Consider the following 23,200-nt stretch of genomic DNA (forward strand, 5'->3'; position numbering starts at 1 on the left):
TCGGGAACTGATGTCTCCGGAAGTACCTGTGCCGAACGCTTTCATGGAAGGAATTATTATTCCTGTACATAAACCGCATGGTGGCAACAATATCAGTGATTATTGGCCCATCACCCTCCTTAACAGTGATATGAAAATCTTCACTCGCCTTTTGGCGGCACGACTTAAAAACGTTGCCCGATATGTTGTGTCGCCAGACCAAGCATCTTTGGGAGGGGATAATAATATCCGCACGGCTTTATACCGCTACAGGGATAGGATCGCCGTTATCCAGGCACAACGCCCTCTGGGACACTTGCGTCTTTTGACTTTAGTCAAGCTTTTGATAGGGTTGACCATTCGTTCTTTACGGTCGTTCTCCACCATATGGGTTTCCCAGTCCCCGTTATCACGGTAGTGATGCGCCTTCTGCGGGGTGCCTCAGCCAGGATTATGTACAATGGCAGACTCACTCCTCCGATAACAATAGGTCGATCCGTACGTCAAGGTTGCCCTCTATCAGCGATTTTGTATGCCTTTTCCTTGGAATCCGTGCTATGTGGACTAAGACAACGTTTGGTAGGGTTGTCCATAGATCGCTACCGATTCTGTTGCACGGCCTATGCGGACGATGTAGTCATCTGTTTAGGTAATGCCGACGAGGTTAGAGCTGTTTTGACCTGGGTAGCGACTTATGGTGAGGCATCGGGTAGCTCTTTAAACGTACGTGAGTCACAAGTTATGTTCATTGGCACGGGACATCCCGTGGAGTGCGTTACACCTCTCACCACCGTTGATACCATTAGCTGTTTGGGAATAGATTTTTCATCTGATCTCCAGCGTTCAGCCACCATCAACTGCCGACGCCTCCTTTTAATGATCAGAGCAGGTCTTATGGACCATCGCCTTCGATCCCTAGATATTCTCCAACGAGCTCGATATGTCAATATCTATATCGCATCCCGAGTTCCCCATGTAGCACAAGTTCTACCTTTCCCGCTTACTGTGGCACGTCGCATGTTGGCAGCGATGGCATCTTTCGTCATCCCTGGGCTGTTGTTCAAAGTTAACTATGCAACCCTTACTCTTCCCCGTGAACGAGGTGGAATAGGTCTGTTTCACGTGCCGGATAGAGCTCGCGCCCTATTTGTCAGCTCCCAGATGACGGTATGGACACGTTGCCCAACGAGCCTCACTAGTCTCCTCCTGTCGGCATATTCGCCGGTCTCACTGTCAGCCCCAGTGATGATCGCGGATGTTCCGGCCCAGTTCCATTATATAAGATACTTCTTTCTTGAACTCAGTTATCTACGCCTCACCTTACCAAGACAGCTTTTAATCAAGACAAAGGCAGTATACAATGTCCTCCAATTAGGTCGTCCACCTAACCCGATTGAACAAAAGTTCCCCCAGGTTGACTGGCGTCATGTATGGCGCCCGGTGTTCGCCTGTTACCTTGACACGAATGTTCAATCTGTCTGGTACCAAACTGTCAATGGTAAGCAAATCAACCAATTTCGCCTTCATCGTATCTACCTCGCCCAATCACCTCTACGTTCCACGTGTGGAGTGCCAGACAATGATGAACATCGGTTTGTTTGCGGACCGGCGGCGGAGGTTTGGAACTTGGTTCGTCATATTGTGGCTTTTCTAACGCGGGACATTCCGGATCGGATTACTCCCCTTTCATTATTATTTCCGGAACGTGACTATTTTCCTCGGACAAAAACCAATGCTGTGAATTGGATTCCCCGACATGCCATTCACTAACTATTTGGACAAACTGTAGACTCTATACTCGATTTTTGGACATACCTCAATGACCGTCATTATGTCGTTGTCCGTCACCCAAAATACAGACAATTTTTCTCTAACTTCCTTGGGAGTGCTTTCCACGACCCGCCTCGCAGCTGGAATGTGTTAAGCCAAGAGAGGAGAAGGTTTCCTGTTTGAACCAATGAACATTTCTGAACAATTGAACGGAACACATCAATTTCGAGAAGACGTGACTCAACATATTACCAGCGGGGCGCAGAAGGCCTCTGATCAATTACACAACAAAACTAAACAATATGTATATATATATACACTCCTGGAAATGGAAAAAAGAACACATTGACACCGGTGTGTCAGACCAACCATACTTGCTCCGGACACTGCGAGAGGGCTGTACAAGCAATGATCACACGCACGGCACAGCGGACACACCAGGAACCGCGGTGTTGGCCGTCGAATGGCGCTAGCTGCGCAGCATTTGTGCACCGCCGCCGTCAGTGTCAGCCAGTTTGCCGTGGCATACGGAGCTCCATCGCAGTCTTTAACACTGGTAGCATGCCGCGACAGCGTGGACGTGAACCGTATGTGCAGTTGACGGACTTTGAGCGAGGGCGTATAGTGGGCATGCAGGAGGCCGGGTGGACGTACCGCCGAATTGCTCAACACGTGGGGCGTGAGGTCTCCACAGTACATCGATGTTGTCGCCAGTGGTCGGCGGAAGGTGCACGTGCCCGTCGACCTGGGACCGGACCGCAGCGACGCACGGATGCACGCCAAGACCGTAGGATCCTACGCAGTGCCGTAGGGGACCGCACCGCCACTTCCCAGCAAATTAGGGACACTGTTGCTCCTGGGGTATCGGCGACGACCATTCGCAACCGTCTCCATGAAGCTGGGCTACGGTCCCGCACACCGTTAGGCCGTCTTCCGCTCACGCCCCAACATCGTGCAGCCCACCTCCAGTGGTGTCGCGACAGGCGTGAATGGAGGGACGAATGGAGACGTGTCGTCTTCAGCGATGAGAGTCGCTTCTGCCTTGGTGCCAATGATGGTCGTATGCGTGTTTGGCGCCGTGCAGGTGAGCGCCACAATCAGGACTGCATACGACCGAGGCACACAGGGCCAACACCCGGCATCATGGTGTGGGGAGCGATCTCCTACACTGGCCGTACACCACTGGTGATCGTCGAGGGGACACTGAATAGTGCACGGTACATCCAAACCGTCATCGAACCCATCGTTCTACCATTCCTAGACCGGCAAGGGAACTTGCTGTTCCAACAGGACAATGCACGTCCGCATGTATCCTGTGCCACCCAACGTGCTCTAGAAGGTGTAAGTCAACTACCCTGGCCAGCAAGATCTCCGGATCTGTCCCCCATTGAGCATGTTTGGGACTGGATGAAGCGTCGTCTCACGCGGTCTGCACGTCCAGCACGAACGCTGGTCCAACTGAGGCGCCAGGTGGAAATGGCATGGCAAGCCGTTCCACAGGACTACATCCAGCATCTCTACGATCGTCTCCATGGGAGAATAGCAGCCTGCATTGCTGCGAAAGGTGGATATACACTGTACTAGTGCCGACATTGTGCATGCTCTGTTGCCTGTGTCTATGTGCCTGTGGTTCTGTCAGTGTGATCATGTGATGTATCTGACCCCAGGAATGTGTCAATAAAGTTTCCCCTTCCTGGGACAATGAATTCACGGTGTTCTTATTTCAGTTTCCAGGAGTGTATATATATATATATATATATATATATATATATATATATATATATAAACAATAAAAATAAAATTCAGAAAAAAAAATCGGTAGAGCGCTTGCTCGCGAAAGGCAAAGGTCCCGAGTTCGAGTCTCGGTCCCTCACACAGTATTAATCTGCTAGGAAGTTTCAAGTAGCAACTTGTTGCGATTACCGTACGTGCCGTATTTTAAGGACTACAAGATGCCCTTTCTTTTTCGAAAAATGGCCTCCAAAATTCAGCTGGTCTTATATTCGAAATTCATATACAAATGTCCTGTGTTTAATTTAAAATTACCCCCAATCTTAAAAATGGCCACATATTCGATGCCGCGGGAAACGTATCTTTATATGGCAACATTGTATTCAACTGGCAGCAGCACCAGTGCAGCAGTGCGACGAAAGTGAGTTGCGGAGATTCACAGTCTTGCTAACACTGTCTCCATCTCGCCCCTCCATCACAAAATCAGAACACTGCTTAACTGTGAGCGTCATTGCAGTCTGCAGTGCAGCGAACTTGAATTGAAAGTGATTTTTGTTATTGGTAACACTACAATATTTTTGTTAGTAGCTAGTTTCGTAATGGAATGAATGGAAAGATTCATGATATAAATTGAAAATAATAGCATATGCAGAGGAGCATAGAAAGAGAGCAGCTGAGCGGCATTCCGGCACTTCCCCAACAGAAAATGAGGAAGACTAAATGTGCAAATAGACGACTAAAGGCAAAAAAGCCAAAAGTAACAGACGACATATTGAAATGGATGTAAGGACACCATCAAAATGGCACTGGAATTAATACAAAAATGACTGAAATATATACTCGTAAGCTAACCCTACAGTGGAGCTTAACAGACTTTAAGGATGGAGTTGTTGATGCTACAAGTTTATGAAGCGTCATGGACTTAGCATGTGACCCAAAACCAAAATGTCTCCGAAAATGCCACAAGAGTATGAAGAGAAAGTATTATCTGTCCATCGCTTTATTATTCAACATCGAAAGAAAACCAGTGTGGAACTAAGCCAAATAGCGAATGTTGTGTTGGCAGAAGAGCCAACACCGCGTTACTATTGGAGGCCGAAATGCACGCGTTTTAGCTCACGCAGGCTGGCGTGAGGAGGGAAGGACTATACTGACGTGAGGTCTGGAACATGACAAGGAATTAGAATTCAGAAAGAGGACGAAATTAGTTTGATACTTAACTTTAATCCATTAATGATGAACGTCGCTCTTGACAGTACATGACTCACAATATTATCTGTTCAGAAGACATAGTAACTGAATGTGGCGCCTTGCTAGGTCGTAGCAAATGACGTAGCTGAAGGCTATGCTAAACTGTCGTCTCTGCAAATGAGAGCGTCTGTAGTCAGTGAACCATCGCTAGCAAAGTCGGCTGTACAACTGGGGCGAGTGCTAGGGAGTCTCTCTAGACTAGACCTGCCGTGTGGCGGCGCTCGGTCTGCAATCACTGATAGTGGCGACACGCGGGTCCGACGTATACTCACGGACCGCGGCCGATTTAAAGGCTACCACCTAGCAAGTGTGGTGTCTGGTGGTGACACCACAGCGAATATGGACGAAACTCCTCTGATATTTGATGTCGAGAACAACAGAACTGTTGCCATGAAAGGTGCTAAAAAAACTGTACTGTAACAACCAGTTAACCAGTTGTCCTATCATGTTGTGATGACGGTACTAACCTTACTCGAACTACCATTTTTAAGCGCAAAACATGCCAAAACATTCTTAAATACCGCCAGATGTTGTTTTTCACGTACATGACAAGCACTAGATGGACAAGGCTGATACGAAATTATGGATTAACAAAGGGTGGGAGAGAAGGAAAACTGCTTTATTGAATAAGAGTTCTCTTCTTGTGCTAGACCAATTTAATCGTGATTTGAAAAATTATGTGACAGAGAAATTGAGGCAAGGAAATATAGACCTTGCTGTTATTCCGGGAGGACTTACTCCACGATTGCAACCTCTTAATGTCTCGATAAATAATCCCTTTAAAGTGTATATGAGAGAGAAAAGAAACAAATGGGCGATGGATGAAACCCAACATAAATTTACGCCGAAGGGAGCTTTGAAACGACCTCCAATCAAACAGTTGTCAATGGATAAACCAGTTGTGGTCTAGCATGAGAGAAGTCGTTATTGTTAAATCGTTGAAAAAGTGCAGCAGTGAAGACTATCGTATATATCAAGAGGACAACGATGACGATGAAGAGGAAGAAGAAGAATGAATTGGAAGAAATTTCAGGATTTTCAGGGATTCTAAAGGTCAGTTCGATTTTATAAACTAACAATATTTTTAATCAGGCTCTGCAGTCTAATGACAAAAAAGTTAAAAATATTATTTAAAACATTGTTTGAAAATTAAGGTGCATCTTATAGTCTGTAAAATACGGCAATTCACTGGGAGCAAACACAAATTTCTATGACCCTTGTAATACAAGATTCGCACATGCAAGGAGAAGAAATAATGAATTTTGTTTCCTAGTATCAGGCATTAAAATCATTCACCGTGTGAATGAAGATGACAAAACAAATAAGTTATGTGAAAGAATATTTTAATAGTGTGTAAAAGAATTAGTACTTTCTAGCGTCTGTCATACACAGGAATGTCACTAATGTCTAAGCGTTTGCAGCAATTAGCTGTTAGAGCAAATGGTACAAGTCATCCGAATATCCTAGGTGGTGCATACCTTGAAAATATGGATATCAATGTGACGTAAATTGATACCTGTTCTTTCCCCGTATAATGACACCGTTTGTGTCAAAGGCATGGTGCAAGTCTTTCAATTGGATGCCACTTCGGCGACTTCCGTGTCTCTAACCTGTAGTAATCCTACTGGAGAAAGCGGACCTACTGTAATCCGCACCACGTGTCGTTACTGGAGAAGTTTCGCATCGCTGAGAGGTGACTAGGTTGAAGGTGGATTGTGGTACTCTGCGGTCCGACAGGGATACGATTCAGCGACGTTTCGGTTCCCAGCCACGCGCTTTATCATGGGATCACCGAGCCAGACATCTGCAAATGACTTTTAAAAAGTGAATATTTATGTCTTAGTTATAATTATATTAGGTTGTGTACATCCATAGGTGGAATACTATGAACTTGTTCCTTTAAGTGTCCCCACAAATAAAAATGTAGTGGATTAAGGTCTAGGAAAAGTGGAGGCCAGAACGTTGGACCACCATGGCCAGTCATTAAATGGTTTTGCACATTCATTCCAAAGTGAGACTGTATATCATTATTCTGAAACCATAGCTGTCATCGAACACCAAGTGGAACGTTTCCTGTTGGGTTAGGCAAAGTATTGCAAAGAAACGTACGATAGAGCAGTTGGGCGACTCTTCATGGAAACGGGACTTTTTTAATATTCGTCCAAAGCTCACCCATTCAAAGCTTCCAGCTGTTTGTTCTCGGCAATTCCGCCGGTCTATATTTCATTTCCGTACGGCGCTCAAAATCTAAACTTCCGGGAACTCCTTCCTCAGCAGCACACCCGAGACCAGTACAAACTATCTGCATCCTTCTAGATGTCGTTGACGGTGAAATCATCAACTATTAGACTAACCCTATAATGGGCGCGCGAGACGTTTGTGTCTACGTGCATGATCCAACGTGTTGCGTCCTGACGCTCCACCTGCCATTGTTTGCATTTTCAGTACTTTTCCATTTTTCACAGCAGTCAGCCATCAGTGTGTTTCCATCTACATCTACATATACATGATTACTCTGCAGTTCACATTTAAGTGCTTGGCAGAGGGTTCATCGAACCACAATCATACTATCTCTCTACCATTCCACTCCCGAACAGCGCGCGGGAAAAACGAACACGTAAACCTTTCTGTTCGAGCTCTGATTTCTCTTATTTTATTCTGATGATCATTCCTACCTATGTAGGTTGGGCTCAACAAAATATTTTCGCATTCGGAAGAGAAAGTTGGTGATTGAAATTTCGTAAATAGATCTCGCCGCGACGAAAAACGTCTTTGCTTTAATGACTTCCATCCCTACTCGCGTATCATATCTGCCACACTCTCTCCCCTATTACGTGATAATACAAAACGAGCTGCCCTTTTTTGCACCCTTTCGATGTCCTCCGTCAACCCCACCTGGTAAGGATCCCACACCGCGCAGCAATATTCTAACAGAGGACGAACGACTGTAGTGTAAGCTGTCTCTTTAGTGGACTTGTTGCATCTTCTAAGTGTCCTGCGAATGAAACGCAACCTTTGGCTCGCCTTCCCCACAATATTATCTATGTGGTCTTTCCAACTGAAGTTGTTCGTAATTTTAGCACTCAGGTACTTAGTTGAATTGACAGCCTTGAGAATTGTATTATTTATCGAGTAATCGAATTCCAACTGATTTCTTTTGGAACTCATGTGGATCACCTCACACTTCTCGTTATTTAGCGTCAACTGCCACCTGCCACACCATACAGCAATCTTTTCTAAATCGCTTTGCAACTGATACTGGTCTTCGGATGACCTTACTAGACGGTAAATTACAGCATCATCTGCGAACAACCTAAGAGAACTGCTCAGATTGTCACCCAGGTCATTTATAAAGATCAGGAACAGCAGAGGTCCCAGGACGCTTCCCTGGGGAACACCTGATATCACTTCAGTTTTATTCGATGATTTGCCGTTTTGATGTTTTCTGAAACCATACTGATTACGTATCAATAGATCGTTCCCTTCGAGGTGATTCATAATATTTGAATACAGTATATGCTCCAAAATCCTACTGCAAACCGACGTCAATGATATAGGTCTGTAGTTCGATGGATTACTCCTACTACCCTTCTTAAACACTGGTGCGACCTGCGCAATTTTCCAATCTGTAGGTACAGATCTATCGGTGAGCGAGCGGTTGTATATGATTGCTAAGTAGGGAGCTATTGTATCAGCGTAATCTGAAAGGAATCTAATCGGTATACAATCTGGACCTGAAGACTTGCCCGTATCAAGTGATTTGAGTTGCTTCGCAACCCCTAAGGTATCTACTTCTAAAAAACTCATGCTAGCAGCTGTTCGTGTTTCAAATTCTGGAATATTCCAGTCGTCTTCCCATCGTCCTGCCGATCACCATCCAGTTATTGTGAGCCTCGCAAGACGTGTCTGACCCCGTGTGCCTACTAAGGCTTAGTTTCAACACGTACCAGGACATACAAGAACAAAATTGTATTATCTTGGTCTGCGTTTAGAGGTAAAATAACAATTTTTTCAAAGTTCCAATTTTGGCCAATGCACATGCTCCACATTTTTCCAGTGACTACATTCCACCCCAACGAGCTGTTCTGGACGTTCTGCAAAATAGTCATCTACTGTCACCATAATCTCTTCGTTGGACTCACATGGATTCTTCACCAACTTGACCTCACATTTTAAGGGAAGAAAAAGCACACACGAAAATTATCAGCCTCTGTGTAAGCGTATTGTCATATCGCTGGCTTAGTTGAGTAGTATCTTTGCGGGCAGCGCGTTTGCAGATTCGAGCACGGAACGCGGAACTGTTATGTTGTGCTGTGGGTAGCTCTGCATGCGAGAGGTATTGTTATTATGGAAGTTCAAGTGTTACTACAAGTGCTATTACAGTAAAGTGATTAAATATGGAAGTGATTCAGAGGGAAGTGCGTAATGAATAAAAAATGAGCACTGCCTCCGATAACGTATTTGTACATCAATCATCCGCGCCGTGTTTGGCCTCTCAGAATGAACTAATGTCGATCAGCAATATAGTTTACCACAAAAGAGAGCATTCAAGTGCCAGTGTCTTGTAGTGAGCGTGAGAACGTGCATTCAGTAATCGCGTTTCCGCACCAATAAATCATCCGCGCCGCGACGGTTACGCGCACGCTCGTACAAATGAGAACTGAGAACTGAAAGATTAACTTTATGAACCGTGTTATATTATTACTAGTGTCAAGGAGGACTGGTGCCAGATATCTGTCTATGCGTGACGAGCCTAAGAACTTTCGTTCGATCATTCGGCTTCCGCATCATCAACAATCACCTGCGACATGTCGGTTACGCGTATGCTCGTCCAATTTATATTGTGGACAGATAATCATCTTGAAGTTAATTTGCATAGTCACTTATTATTTATAGAGTGTAAACAGCGCAACCTGTGATTTTCATATCGTCTCGGAATACAGATGTTCATACCGGACGTAGGGAAGTGTGCTTAACATTGAGTGGCTCCCCTAAACCCACTTGCATATTTAAATACATAATTTCAGGCAATACAGCGGCAGTGTGGAGCAGAACAATACGACCGCCGCGGGACTATCAGGTACGAAACGAGAATCTCGTTTAAAAAGGGTCCTCCCACTCCCCCACGTTTGTACCCCGGGCGTGTTACACCAGCATTCGATCCCGTGGAAAAATCTGAGTCACAACTCTGTCAGTACACAGTTATGACCTTCTGAAATTACAGTCCAGGGGACTGATGACCTCAGACGTTAAGTCCCATAGTGCTTAGAGCCATTTGAACCGTCTAATGCTTTCCGGAAATAAAGAAACAAGGTATCGACCTGGGTTCCCTTACCTGCTTGTATTTGTTTATCGTGGCTGAATAGAGCGAAGTGATTATTTTGGTTGCATTAGGGTTGACAGACACGATATGAGTCCAGCTTAGCGGGCTTCAAAAAATATATGTATTTCGAGCACAAGCTACAGGAACCTGAGTAATCATCGGTTCCTGTATCTAAATTCCTTGTTGCAGCAGCTTCTCGTTGTTGCTGTTACTGGAAGTCTGCCACTGAAACACTGTTATCAGTCGTATGTAGTATCTAAAAAAAATGAATTCCACAGCAATGTAACAGTAACTTACATTTATTTACAGATACCGAGTTGGTCTTCCGCGACCACTATGGAGGGGTATCATTGTTGAATGCTGAGAATCTCACTACCAGGATCATCATGACCAACTCCACATTCGTAAGTATGCTGCACCGTATTATAATCTTAAACTGTTTCAGTAAAGTTCGAAGTATTATCTCCAACAGGTAGAGAATTTTTCAGATCTTTCCTTTCTGCTAACAGTTTCAAAAAGTGCAAACAAAAGTGTGTTGGAAGTCATTAATAAGAAATAATTTAACCTGATCAGTGCTTTTTCAAACTGAAATCTTACAGTCGAGGTCAGAGAATAATAACTTGACAAGAAAATGTTTCAGAGAAGTAAATATGTTGTTAGCCCGCCTGGCTAGCAGCGCAGTCTAATGCGCTGCTTCCCGAGCGGGAATGAGTGCCGGTCCCTGGCACATATCTACCCAGCGGCTCAGTGGCCAAGTCCGATGTGCCTGCCAGCCTGTGGATGGTTTTTAAGGCGGTTTTCCATCTACCTCGGAGAATGCGAGCTGGTTCCCCTTATTCCGCCTCAGTTACACTATGTAGGCGATTGCTGCGCAAACACTGTCTGCATGTACGCGTTTGCCATAATTACTCTACCACGCAAACATTTGGGGTTACACTCGTCTGGTATGAGACGTTCCCGGGGTGGCGTGGTGAGGGGGGGGGGGGGGGGGGAGGTGCACTGGGGGCCGAACCGCACATTACCCTGGGTTCGGTGTTGGACGGCGGTGGGGTGGGTAGACTGCTGTGGCCTGTTGTGGGGTTGTGAACCACTAGGGGCTACAGCGGGACTAAGCCCTCTCTGTCGGTTCTAGGTCCCCAGTTTAATACAAATACACAATACACACAAATGTGTTGTTAGTCTTCTCTTCCATTTCGAACAAAGTATCCTCACATTTTACTATTCATATACATTTATACTGTACTAATTCTCATTTATTGTAGTGATGTTCAAATCATTGGAACACTCTAGAAGGGCTTGTTTCCATTGCATACCAGGTTATAAAAACTATATCCATTCATTCTATTGTGGGGGCGTTTTCGGTGATTCTGAGGCTGTTAATAGAACTAAGGATTAAAATTGCCCTCTCTTATAAAGTGGTTTCTTCAGTTACGTTCGTTAATTGCTCCAGGATCCACGGTCACATTTACATTTCACCAAGGTCATGAGTAATCAGCTTTCTCGTTGAAACGCCGTAAATAAATATTACAGTACATTGATGCTTTCATAAACTCTTACAAATAATTTGGTGAGGACTTAATATTTGCTCTTTTTATGTTTCATTTTGTGATGATAGATTCGTTCGGCTCAGACAACGCTAAGGTCACCGAATTTAACTTACGACAAACTTTTGACAAAAATAAGTGCAACGTTAAGAAACATTACAAAACGGGGAGAACTTCAACTGAGTTTTAATAATTTGCACTCCAAACAGCATAGCGTACATAGTGTACATCTACATATGATCATAAACTCGTCTCTGTACACTGATGAGCCAAAACACATTATGACCACCTGGCTAACACCTTTGGAGCGCAACAAAACAGCAACCCTTCTTGGCGTGTATTCGATAAGGTACCAGAAGTATGAGGGACCAGATGCTTACATAATTGTCACGCATTTCCGGTAAATTCCGGGTAGGTGGTTTACGGGCAGGAGCAGACCCCCAGTTGGACCCTACATGTGTTCCTTCGGAATTCCTCCGAATTTGGTAGCCAAGACGTAAAATCTGAGTTCACTATCATGCTCCGCATTGTAACACTATTCTGGAATTGGGAAATGGACAGTTATCATGTTGATGGATTTCCACGCCGTTGGGGAAGATATCAAATATTAAGGGGTGCTGGTGATCCGCAATAACACTCACGTAGCCTTCGGTTGTTATGGTGCATTCGATTACTATCGCGCATCCCATGGAAGTTTCCATCGGCCTGCGTTCGTGGTGCGTACATTTTTCGACCAGCCATCCACCTGGATCACCAGGCATCCAGATGAAACCGTCGAAATGGTCTCACAAGAAATACGATTCTTCCGAACGAGCGAGGTGCCGCAGTGGTTAGTACACTTGACTCGGATTCGGGAGGACGATGGTTCAAATACGCGTCTGACCACAAAGATTCAAATTTTCCTTGATTTCCCCAGATCGCTCGAGGCACATGCCGGAATGGTTCCTTTGGAAGGACACGGCCGATTTTCTTCCTGATATTTGAAACAATCCGAGCTTGGACTCCGTCTCTAATGACCTCGTTGTCGATACTCTTCCTTTCTTCCTTCCTTCCTTCTCTCCTTCCTTCGGGTCCGCCCCATTAGCTGAACGGTCAGCGCTTTGGCGTGCCACACACGGGGGCCCGGGTTCGATACCCGGCTGGGAAGGGAGATTTTCTCCCCTCAGGGACTGGGTGTTGTGCTGTCCTCATTATCATTTCATCCCCATTGTCGACGCGCAAGTCGCCCAATGTGGCGTCGCACTCAATAAGACTTGCATTTGGCGGCCGAACTTCCCGCATGGGAACTCGCAGCCACTAACGCCATACGGTCATTTCCATTTCTTTTTTTTTTCCGTCCTTCGGGATTCATCTGACGAGTCGACACGTTTCCACTGATCCACGTTCCAATCTCGATGGTACCATGCCAACTGCAGTCGTAATTGACGATCTCTTCGGATCAACATGGCAACACTTAAGGGTCATCTGCTGCGGAACTCCATGTTCAATATGTGCGCAGAAGGGTGCACTCCGGAACGCATGTGACTGCACCAAACATCGCCGCCTGTCCTGCTTTGCAGAGCAGCAATCCTCCGACTTCCAAGTTTTGTGTTGTAGACTTCCAACACCATGTCATCTACTCGTCGTTTCACTGTCCTCCAATCACTGTCCGTAAACGCTCACGATAGAAGCAAGCAAACAACCGACCAGTATCAGAGTTCGAGATGCTCGTTACCGGGTGCCGTACCACAACAATTTTCCGTTTCTTCGAGGTCCCTTACGTCATTGGTTTTCCCCATTTGCGTCCCGAATTACCGGTTACTCTCTGCCCCGCTTATATACACCGCGCTAGAGAATTGAAGGATCACTTTTTCGAAACACTGTAACTGCCTCACATTACGATGCGTGACCCTGGAGATACTAAAAGGTATCAGGTAGATTATGTAATGGTAAGACACAGATTTAGGAACCATGTTTTCAATTGTAAGACATTTCCAGGGGCAGATGTGGACTCTGACCACAATCTATTGGTTATGAACTTTAGATTAAAACTGAAGAAATTGCAAAAAGGTGGGAATTTAAGGAGATGGGAACTGGATAAACTGATTACACCAGAGGTTGTACAGAGCATAAGGGAACAATTGACAGGAATGGGGGAAAGAAATACAGTAGAAGAAGAATGGGTAGCTTTGAGGGATGAAATAGTGAAGGCAGCAGAGGATCAAATAGGTAAAAAGACGAGGGCTAGTAGAAAACCTTGGGCAACAAAAGAAATATTGAATTTCATTCATGAAAGGAGAAAATATAAAAATGCAGTAAATGAAGCAGGCAAAAAGGAATACAAACGTCTCAAAAATGAGATCGACAGGAAGTGCAAAATGGCTAAGCAGGGATGGCTAGAGGACAAATGTAAGGATGTAGAGGCTTATCTCACTAGGGGTAAGATAGATATTGCCTACAGGAAAATTAAAGAGACCTTTGGTGAAAAGAGAACCACTTGTATGAACATCAAGAGCTCAGATGGAAACCCAGTTATAAGCAAAGAAGGGAAATCAGAAAGGTGGAAGGAGTATATAGATGGTCTATACAAGGGCGATGTTTTTAAGGACAATATTATGGAAATGGAAGAGGATGTAGATGAAGATGAAATGGGAGATATGATACTGCGTGAAGAGTTGGACGGAGCACTGAAAGACCTGAGTCGAAACAAGGCCCGCGGAGTAGACAACATTCCATTGGAACTACTGACGGCCTTGGGAGAGCAAGTCCTGACAAAACTCTACCATCTGGTGAGCAAGAGGTATGAAACAGGTGAAATACCCTCAGACTTCAAGAAGAATATAAAAATTCCAATCCCAAAGAATGCAGGTGTGACAGATGTGAAAATTACCGATCTATCAGTTTAATAAGTCACAGCTGCAAAATACTAACGCGAATTCTTTACAGACGAATGGAAAAACTGATAGAAGCCGACTTTGGGGAAGAGCAGTTTAGATTCCGTAGAAATGTTGGAACAGGTGAGGCAATACTGACCCTACGACTATCTTAGAAGAAAGATTAAGGAAAGGATAGCCTACATTTCTAGTATTTGTAGACTTAGAGAAAGCTTTTGACAATGTCGATTGGAATACTCTCTTTCAAATTCTGAAGGTGGCAGGGGTAAAATACAGGGAGCGAAAGGCTATTTACAATTTGTACAGAAAGTAGATGGCAGTCATACGAGTCGAGGGGTATGAAAGGGAAGCAGTGGTTGGGAAGGGAGTGAGACAGGGTGGTAGCCTCTCTCCGATGTTATTCAATCTGTATATTGAGCAAGCAATAAGGGAATCAAAAGAAAAGTTCGATGTAGGTATTAAAGTCCATGAAGAAGAAATAAAAACTTTGAGATTCGCCGATGACATTGTAATTCTGTCAGAGACAGCAACGGACTTGGAAGAGCAGTTGAACGGAATGGACAGTGTCTTGAAAGGAGGGTATAAGATGAACATCAACAAAAGCAAAACGAGGATAATGGAATGTAGTCGAATTAAGTCGGGTGATGCTGAGGGAATTAGATTAGGAAATGTGACACTTAAAGTTTTGCTATTTGGGGAGCAAAATAACTGATGATGGTCGAAGTAGAGAGGATATAAAATGTAGACTGGCAATGGCAAGGAAAGCGTTTCTGAAGAAGAGAAATTTGTTAACATCGAGTATTGATTTAAGTGTCAGGAAGTCGTTTCTGAAAGTATATGTATGGAGTGTAGCCATGTATGGAAGCGAAACGTGGACAATAAATAGTTTAGACAAGAAGAGAATAGAAGCTTTCGAAATGTGGTGCTACAAAAGAATGCTGAAGATTAGATGGGTAGATCACATAACTAATGAAGAGGTATTGAATAGAACTGGGGAGAAGAGGAGCTTGTGGCACAACTTGACTAGAAGAAGGGATCGGTTGGTAGGACATGTTCTGAGACATCGAGGGATCACGAATTTAGTATTGGAGGGCAGCGTGAAGGGTAAAATCGTAGAGGGAGACAAAGAGATGAATACACTAAGCAGATTCCGAGGGATGTAGGCTGCAGTAGTTACTGGGAAATGAAGAAGCTTGCACAGGATAGAGTAGCATGGAGAGCTGCATCAAACCAGTCTCAGGACTGAAGACCACAACAACATCAACAAGTTCGAATATTGGCTCAGAGGTGCCGACAACCTTCCTCTATAATGATACAAAAGCGTGGCGCCCTGTGCCGTCTCCATCAGCGACACTTCAAACAGCAAGGTGTCGACACACGTGAAAAAAAGTCCATAGTTCAAAAGTTCGTGCGAGCTGTAAGATGGATGTATGGTGTCACATTGGCACCAAATTTCACCACAAATCTGCCCAGCGCCACTGTGGATGTGTCACAAGATAAGAAGGCCGCCATAGCCCAGCTCTCTTTGATGTCTCTGCGATGGAGGTCAGTACTGCGATATGCAGCGTTGAAATCACATGGCATTCTTATATGTGCCCGGGTAAAATATTTCAGCCATACCAACGCTCAGAATCGACGCTAAGGGTGTAACCTCCCCCTCACTTATCGACCTTAATGACAGTGAAAAATGAAACCGCGTGTACCCAATGGAAATTTGGGAAAAGCAATCGTCACCGAATGCTTAGGATCACGTTCAGATTTCGTCGAATGGTTCTGAACAGTTCATACTGGTTCCATCCTGTACACGAAACCAAGAAGTGCGGTCGCGCTGCGCTCCAAAAGGGTAAGATCACGTTCAGTGGAGATGTAGCCTCACAATGTACTTAGAGAAGGGCTGAAACTTCAGAGGGTATCAGCAGCGTTAATGGTTGTCAAGAACATTTTCGTGTTGCTCATCGCACTACGAACAGTCGTTTTGGAGCGCAAAATGTGTGGTGATCTATGCTCCACCCTTGAGGACTTTTCGCGTTGATTCTGAGCGGTGGTGTGTCTGAAATATTTTACCCGGCCACATACAGGGTGCGTCAAAAAATGTATAACACTTTGAACTGTCATAGACAATTTGTTTCCCGTTGTACAAGGTTAAATATCTCTGAGAAAGTAATGTTATGTTTCTTAAACAGGTGGCAGCAATGGCAAGGAAGTAACTGCAACATGGCGGACGTACGTTTGAGCTTTGAAGCGCGGAAGCAGATAATTAAGTGGTACTGGAAGTTTGAGAATGTAGCTGCGGTTCGAAGACAGTGGAGAAGTGAGTATGGTACAGAACCACCCTCGAGGTTAACAATTACACGTCTATGAGACAAATTCGAAATTCATGGAACAGTGTGTGATGTGCATAAAGGTCGATCAGGGCGACCTCGTACAGCTACAAGTGATGATTCCACAACTGCGATAGTGGAACTGTTTCAGCGTTCGTCTCAAAAATCTTCAAGGCAAGCGGCACGTGACAGTAATGTAAGTGCTAATAGTGTGCTACGCATTCTGAAGAAAGGCAAGTTTCGTGTGTACATTCCAAGGCTGGTGCAACAGCTAAGTGACGGCGATCCAGATCGAAGGTTACAATTTTGTGAATGGGTTCAGGAGATGATGTGACGTGAACCGGGATTTATAGGTAGCATAATTTGGTCGGATGAAGCCCAATTCAAACTCAATGGAACTGTCAACAGGTAAAATTGTGTGTACTGGGCTGAAGGTAATCCTCACATTACAGTTGAAAAGGCTGTAATTGCCTGGTGTAAATGTGTGGTGTGGTTTGTCTGCAAGGGGACTCATTGGGCCTTTCCGCTTTGAAGGTACTGTTACTGGAGAAACGTACCTAACAATGCTTGCTGACTCCATATTCCCTGCCCTTCGTGCATTATACGGAAATGATGAGTTCTATTTCCAACAAGATGGCGCCACGCTGCAGTATCATAGGGACATACGAGCATACCTGAATCGCAATGTGCCAGGCCAGTGGATAGGACGCAGGGGACCAATCGAGTTTCCTGCACGCTCTCCAGACCTCACGCCGCTGGATTTCTTCTTATGGGGCACAGTAAAAGATGAGGTGTACAAACGTAAACCACGTAACCTGGACACAGTTTCGAATGAGATTCAGGCGGTGTGCGCAGAAATGTCATTGGACACTTTTGTACAATGTACGGAATCAGTGGTGACTCGTAATCAGAAATGTATTGATGCTGAAGGCCACCAGTTTGAACATTAATCACATTTTCAAAGTACATTTATTTTTCCAATTGGACTTTAAGCTTTCCATTTCTAGAAATTTAACATTGTAGAACAGGAAATAAATTTTCTATGACGCTTCAAAGTGTGTATACATTTTTTGACGCACCCTGTATAGTAAAACCACGCGATTTCAAAGCTGGATGTCGCAGTACTGACCTCCATCGCAGAGGCATCAAAGACAGGGTGAAATGCGTGTAAGAAAGGGGATCTGTGACTACCTTCTTATCGTGTGACACGTCCACAGTTGCGCTGGACTGGGTTGTCGTACAATTTGGTGCCCATATGACATCATTAATCCACCTTACAGCTTACATGAACTTATGAGCAATAGCGTTTTTTCGCAGAAGTCGACACTTGTCTATTTGAAGTGTCGCCGAGTCAGAGGGTGACTTTGCAGGTCTCCACTCTTTTGCACCATTATAGAGAAGCGTTTTAGGCACGTCTGAGCCAAATTCCAAACTTACGCGTCGCGGTGGGGTTTCGAAAAAGTGAGCTTTTAATTCTGTTGTGCAGTGTGATTTCCCTACAGCGTCACATTCTTGCAACCCCTCCAGAAGGTATTCAATCTCATGGTGAGCAGTTGTCGTAATTTTTTGGCTCAGCAGTGTATAGCTCGATTGTAAATCTAGGTTAAACACACGTGATGAAGCCTGATTGTAACTCCCCTCTTATTCCAAAATAAAGTGCACTAATCAGAATACCTCACTTATCAGGAGAACAATTACTGCTGGTATCTTATTCTGGAACACGGAGCAGTCAATAAACGTTGACTTCTCGATATGTGGCACACAAGGGAAAGCAGGAACGATGAAGTACTTAAACCACATTTGCTGCACTTTTACAATTATGTTTTCTAATTGTCGGAGGTCTTTAACGAATTAAACTTTGTGCTTCAAATGTTATAACGAATGTAGGCTCATAGAATTCATTCATTACTTCATTAGGGACTTGGCCTGTTCAGCTAACTAATTAAATATCCAGAATTCTGCTGGATGAAATTATCTACACATTTTTTCTACACGAGTCTAGCGTTATTAAAGGAATATTAATTTAGACAGAAATTGGATAAGCAGTTATAAATTAATGTGAAAAATTAGGTCTCATGTCATAGTGTATTTTACAGAATATTGCGGTCCAGCGGTAATGAAGTGTAATTAAATATATACGCTGAAGTTCATAAACGTTGCGCATTCAACTGAGAGATCAAGTAGATGTGTGTGACCATGCAAGAGAGAGTAACACCGTTCAGTATATTGCTACATGAACGCTGTAGCCCGTACGTAATATGCTGCATGCCCGCGCTCGGATATTCATACTTGGCTGGTTCATAATTTAAAAAAAAAATTTGCACGCATGATGGAGCCTACAACTCATGTCTCAGAAATTACTGAATTTTTAATTGATATAAAATGCGATCTTTGTAACTTATAAACTTTGAGCCACTGACGAATACTTATGGACAGCTAGTGATTTAGGTACTTACTGAACTCTGCAGGACAGAAAAAATGGAATCATTTTGCACTTGGCTGCAAAAGAATTAAATACTGAACTCACTTTTAGACAGGATGTCATTTCACATTCGATAGACTCTTCTCAGAATTGTCAGCGCTCTGCATATTTTTTAATGGTTACTAGCTGAAAAGCGCTCGCTTCCTTTGGTGTTTTCTTCAGTTTGTCTTCTGAATCGGAGAAAAAGTTCTCATTTATCGTCTCATTTTTGTTATATCTAACTTATTCAAAGTATTTTGTCATATTGTACAACTGGAGTTTTGCTTTCGGTGCAAAAACGAATATGTTTTTTAGTTGTCCATTATATGAACGGAAACGTTAGGTATAGTTGTCCGTGCAAAAAACACGATTCTCTTAAAGTTATTCCACAACTTTGGAATGTTTGCCCATATGCTTTATTGAAAGTTTTTTGGGTGAATTTAGGAATTTTGTCGGGAAGTTCACTCTCCCATCTTGGATCACCTTTGTATCAAAGGATTTAAATATTTTTTTTTCCTTTCCCTGGTGCTATATTCTATATTAGCAGATTACTTTGTTGAACTACGTCGTTTTTTGTTGCTAAAATTGTTCGTCCGTACAGCCATTCTCTGTTTCCGTAGTTTCTTTCCATAAACGGATACAGTTTTTTGATGAACTGTTCCCCTGTTTTTATTAAGCTGCACAACTCATCAGTTTAAACGATTTTGGTTGAGAGCGGATCAATACGACATGTGCAATTTCCAAGTTGCATTCTAGAATATTCGAGAATATTCTAAAACATTCGTTACAATCGAGAATATTCGTAATACCTCGAGAACATTATAGAATTCGACTTGTTCCCCTTGAAAAATACATTTCTGCGAAGGTAACAGCAGCAACTTCACTCGTATCTCCAAAACCACAACAGCTATCAGCGCGCAAGCACTACAGTGCGCAACGGGGAAACCAAGGGTACCGCCAGATACAAAAAACTAATGATTGTCAGTAGTGATTTTGGAGGTACTGTCAACTTCGCCCACAAACACTTTAATTTATATATACCGTATTTCAGCGTCTTTGCATCAAATATCTGGCGGTGATAGATCTCCATTTTTAGAAAAACTGTTCACTGATATTTCACAGTGACAACAGCCATCCTTTAATCATTTATTATGCCCTGATAGGTGGCAGGGCATGTGCATCCGCTGCGTGTGTTGCCTATAATCCAATCATCTGCTCTGTATGAAACAGTGTAGGCAAGCAAAATTAAAGCTCCCGATTCACTTCTAAAATAGCTTTCTCCACTCAAAGAGACTTTTTATTAACTCTTTGTATGTCCATCTTTATGCAGATGGTTGCGGGAGCTCGGCTGTTTAATAAGCAGTGTCGAATCAAATGTCTGTCTGACAGTCGGCAAGTGTTGATCAAAGGAGTCGCTGCGTTAATAATATTGAATGCTGCCTCTTAATTTAATTGGACCAAAAGAGGGAATCCTTCTACACGTCCGTCAGGGGACCGGAAGAAGATAGCGTAATCCGACGCTGATACTGGCTGCTCAATAAAATAACAATTGAAAATTTAGTTGGCTGAAAAGTGTTTTGATTCGACATTCTCTACTCCTTCTTAAGGTTTCCTTTCTCTACCAGTTTACTGGGGTAGCTTAGTATGCAGACGCAGCACACATGGTTAGTAGACTCTGCCAGTTTGATCAAATCTCATCGTCCCTGTTCTCTAAATTTTACCAACTGTGTTTCATGAGAAGAATATCGTCTTCCGTCCAGCGATTCCCATTTGAGTTCACGAAGCATCTCCACAATACTCGCATTTTTATCACATCTGCCGGCAACAAATCTAACAGCACACTTCTGAATTCCTTTGATGTTGAGAGGGTTCGAGATTTTCCGCTACTTTATTGCTAAGAATTTCAAAGAAAGGAAATCATTTGAATAATAAGAAAAAATCCAAGTGTACTTAGTTATGCATGTTGGTAAAGTTGAGCAGAAAGGTCCTCTTTTGCTTTGTCACGTCCTTTCAAGAAGGAATTTCAAAACTTTTACCACAACGTCAGGATTTCTTCCTTTGCGAGTATCAGTGAATTTGTTTCTACCGGTAGTTGCAAATAATGCCATTTTCCGTTTCTTCCAGTGGTGAACGTTACTCTCAGCTACACTGATCTCGCGTCCCGCCCACCTGATAACATATTCTTCAGCATAAAGAATTACTTTACGATTGAGAATAGCATCTTAAGATGTTCTTCTCTGCTTGCCTTCCATTCCGATACTATCTTATGCAAACACACTACGCAATGATATGCCAACAATCATGTGAAGAAGTTTAGAATCACACCAATGCATTGTGACATGGGGAACAATACCTAAATTTTTGTGATGTTGCCGGTGACCTAAGGTTTCAAGTTTGTACTGGAACGTAATGCGCCATCGAATCTTGAGCGCACACCAGTTTTCAGTACTACATATAGTAAAAAAAGTGCACATTAGATTCGCGTAAATATGGTAATTGTAGACCATTACAATATTTAGATTACGTTGTCGCGATAACCAAAAAACATTTAGAACTCTCTTTCCCCAACACAACAACTATTCCTGTCACGAGAAAAGCCACGTATAACACTACCGACTACTGTTAAATTAGTGATCAGCCGATAACGTTATTTCTGTGAAAGTCTTTTATATTTTGTGGCCGTGACTGAGTGTAATGGAATGGTGTCGGACAAAATTTGTTTCCCTAAAGATTTGTATTGAGGAAAGCAGTGGCAAAGCAAACGGGAGTGGTACCAACGTTATATTACTAATCAAGCAAACTGTAATTTCGTAAAAAGAAACGGTCGATACCCTAATTAGGCAAAGTTGTACCAATACTGGCATGGTTCATAAAGAAAGTTGACTTTTCTTGATGCTGAAATCCTGTTTTGTTGATATGATACGAGACAGTAGCACAATTTGGCAAGTAAGGTACCAGTGATTTGACTTGAATTTGCACAGGAAGATAATTAATGCATTTAGGCAATAACTGGTTCTCATTAACACTTACTACCTGCACATTACAGTAGGAAAATAATGGTAATTATAGATAAATATTTACTAATGGTCAAGCACTACTTATTTGGACAAGTGGTTCCTTTGTCAGCTTAATAATAGGAAATTACGACTGTTGAAATAATTGTAAAGTAATAGTATTTTTTGTACTGATTATTATTTGTATTCTCAAGGAATATTCAGTGCCTTATATTATTTAGCTGAAATAGAACATGTGACATTTGGATCTAGTACAATTTGGATAATTGTAGCCAGCTGCTTATTCTTAATTGCTGTTATTGTAATACGACATTTAAATTTGGCTTAACTATTACCATAGGGACACAGAAACTAATCTACAGAAGACTCTGATCGAGGCTAAACATTTTACTCACAACACAACAAGGGTAACACTGTTAACCACATACCATATGAAATTATAGACACTATTATTTCAATAAGAAAAATGTTTGAACTGGATACTTTAACTGTACACATATGAAAACTACATCGAGTATTTCAAAACTTATGCTCACTAAATAATTATGAACTTAACAACTCCACAAAGTTTAATAACTTTTGTTAAAGATGATAATTGTTTTCCAGTTCAGTAAAATAGGATACTCGAATTTATCATAGCATTGTGATAGGACCCTGTCTATGTAAATGACTAAGGATGAAACACAGTATTCAACACAAAGTTTACAGAACGTGAACTTATTACTGAAAACGAAACCACACAAATGACTCATGAAATTATACAGTACTCAACTGATAATTTGAGATGAAGGTGGTGGCAGCGTCGATCTCCTGTTCTATTCAAAAAAGATGGCGAAAGTATCCATGGCTCTTCCTGTGCAACAAGTGCTGAGAATTCTCTTCTTAGCGTCGGATTTTCATAGTACAGAGCTAACCAGAGTATGCCACGAATAA

The 23,200-nt window shown here is 43.1% G+C and overlaps 1 protein-coding gene across 1 annotated transcript in view; it reads left to right on the forward strand.

Annotated features, from left to right (window-relative positions):
* Window positions 1–23,200, forward strand: part of LOC126092476 (inactive dipeptidyl peptidase 10-like) — a 623,654-nt gene that overhangs the window by 396,420 nt on the left and 204,034 nt on the right. Inside the window, exon 3 of the mRNA XM_049908091.1 lies at window positions 10,364–10,458. Coding sequence (XP_049764048.1) covers window positions 10,364–10,458 — 95 coding nt within the window. The remainder of the gene's footprint in view (window positions 1–10,363; window positions 10,459–23,200) is intronic.

This window comes from Schistocerca cancellata, chromosome 7 (genome assembly GCF_023864275.1).
Source record: "Schistocerca cancellata isolate TAMUIC-IGC-003103 chromosome 7, iqSchCanc2.1, whole genome shotgun sequence".
Taxonomy (NCBI): Eukaryota; Metazoa; Arthropoda; class Insecta; order Orthoptera; family Acrididae; genus Schistocerca; species Schistocerca cancellata.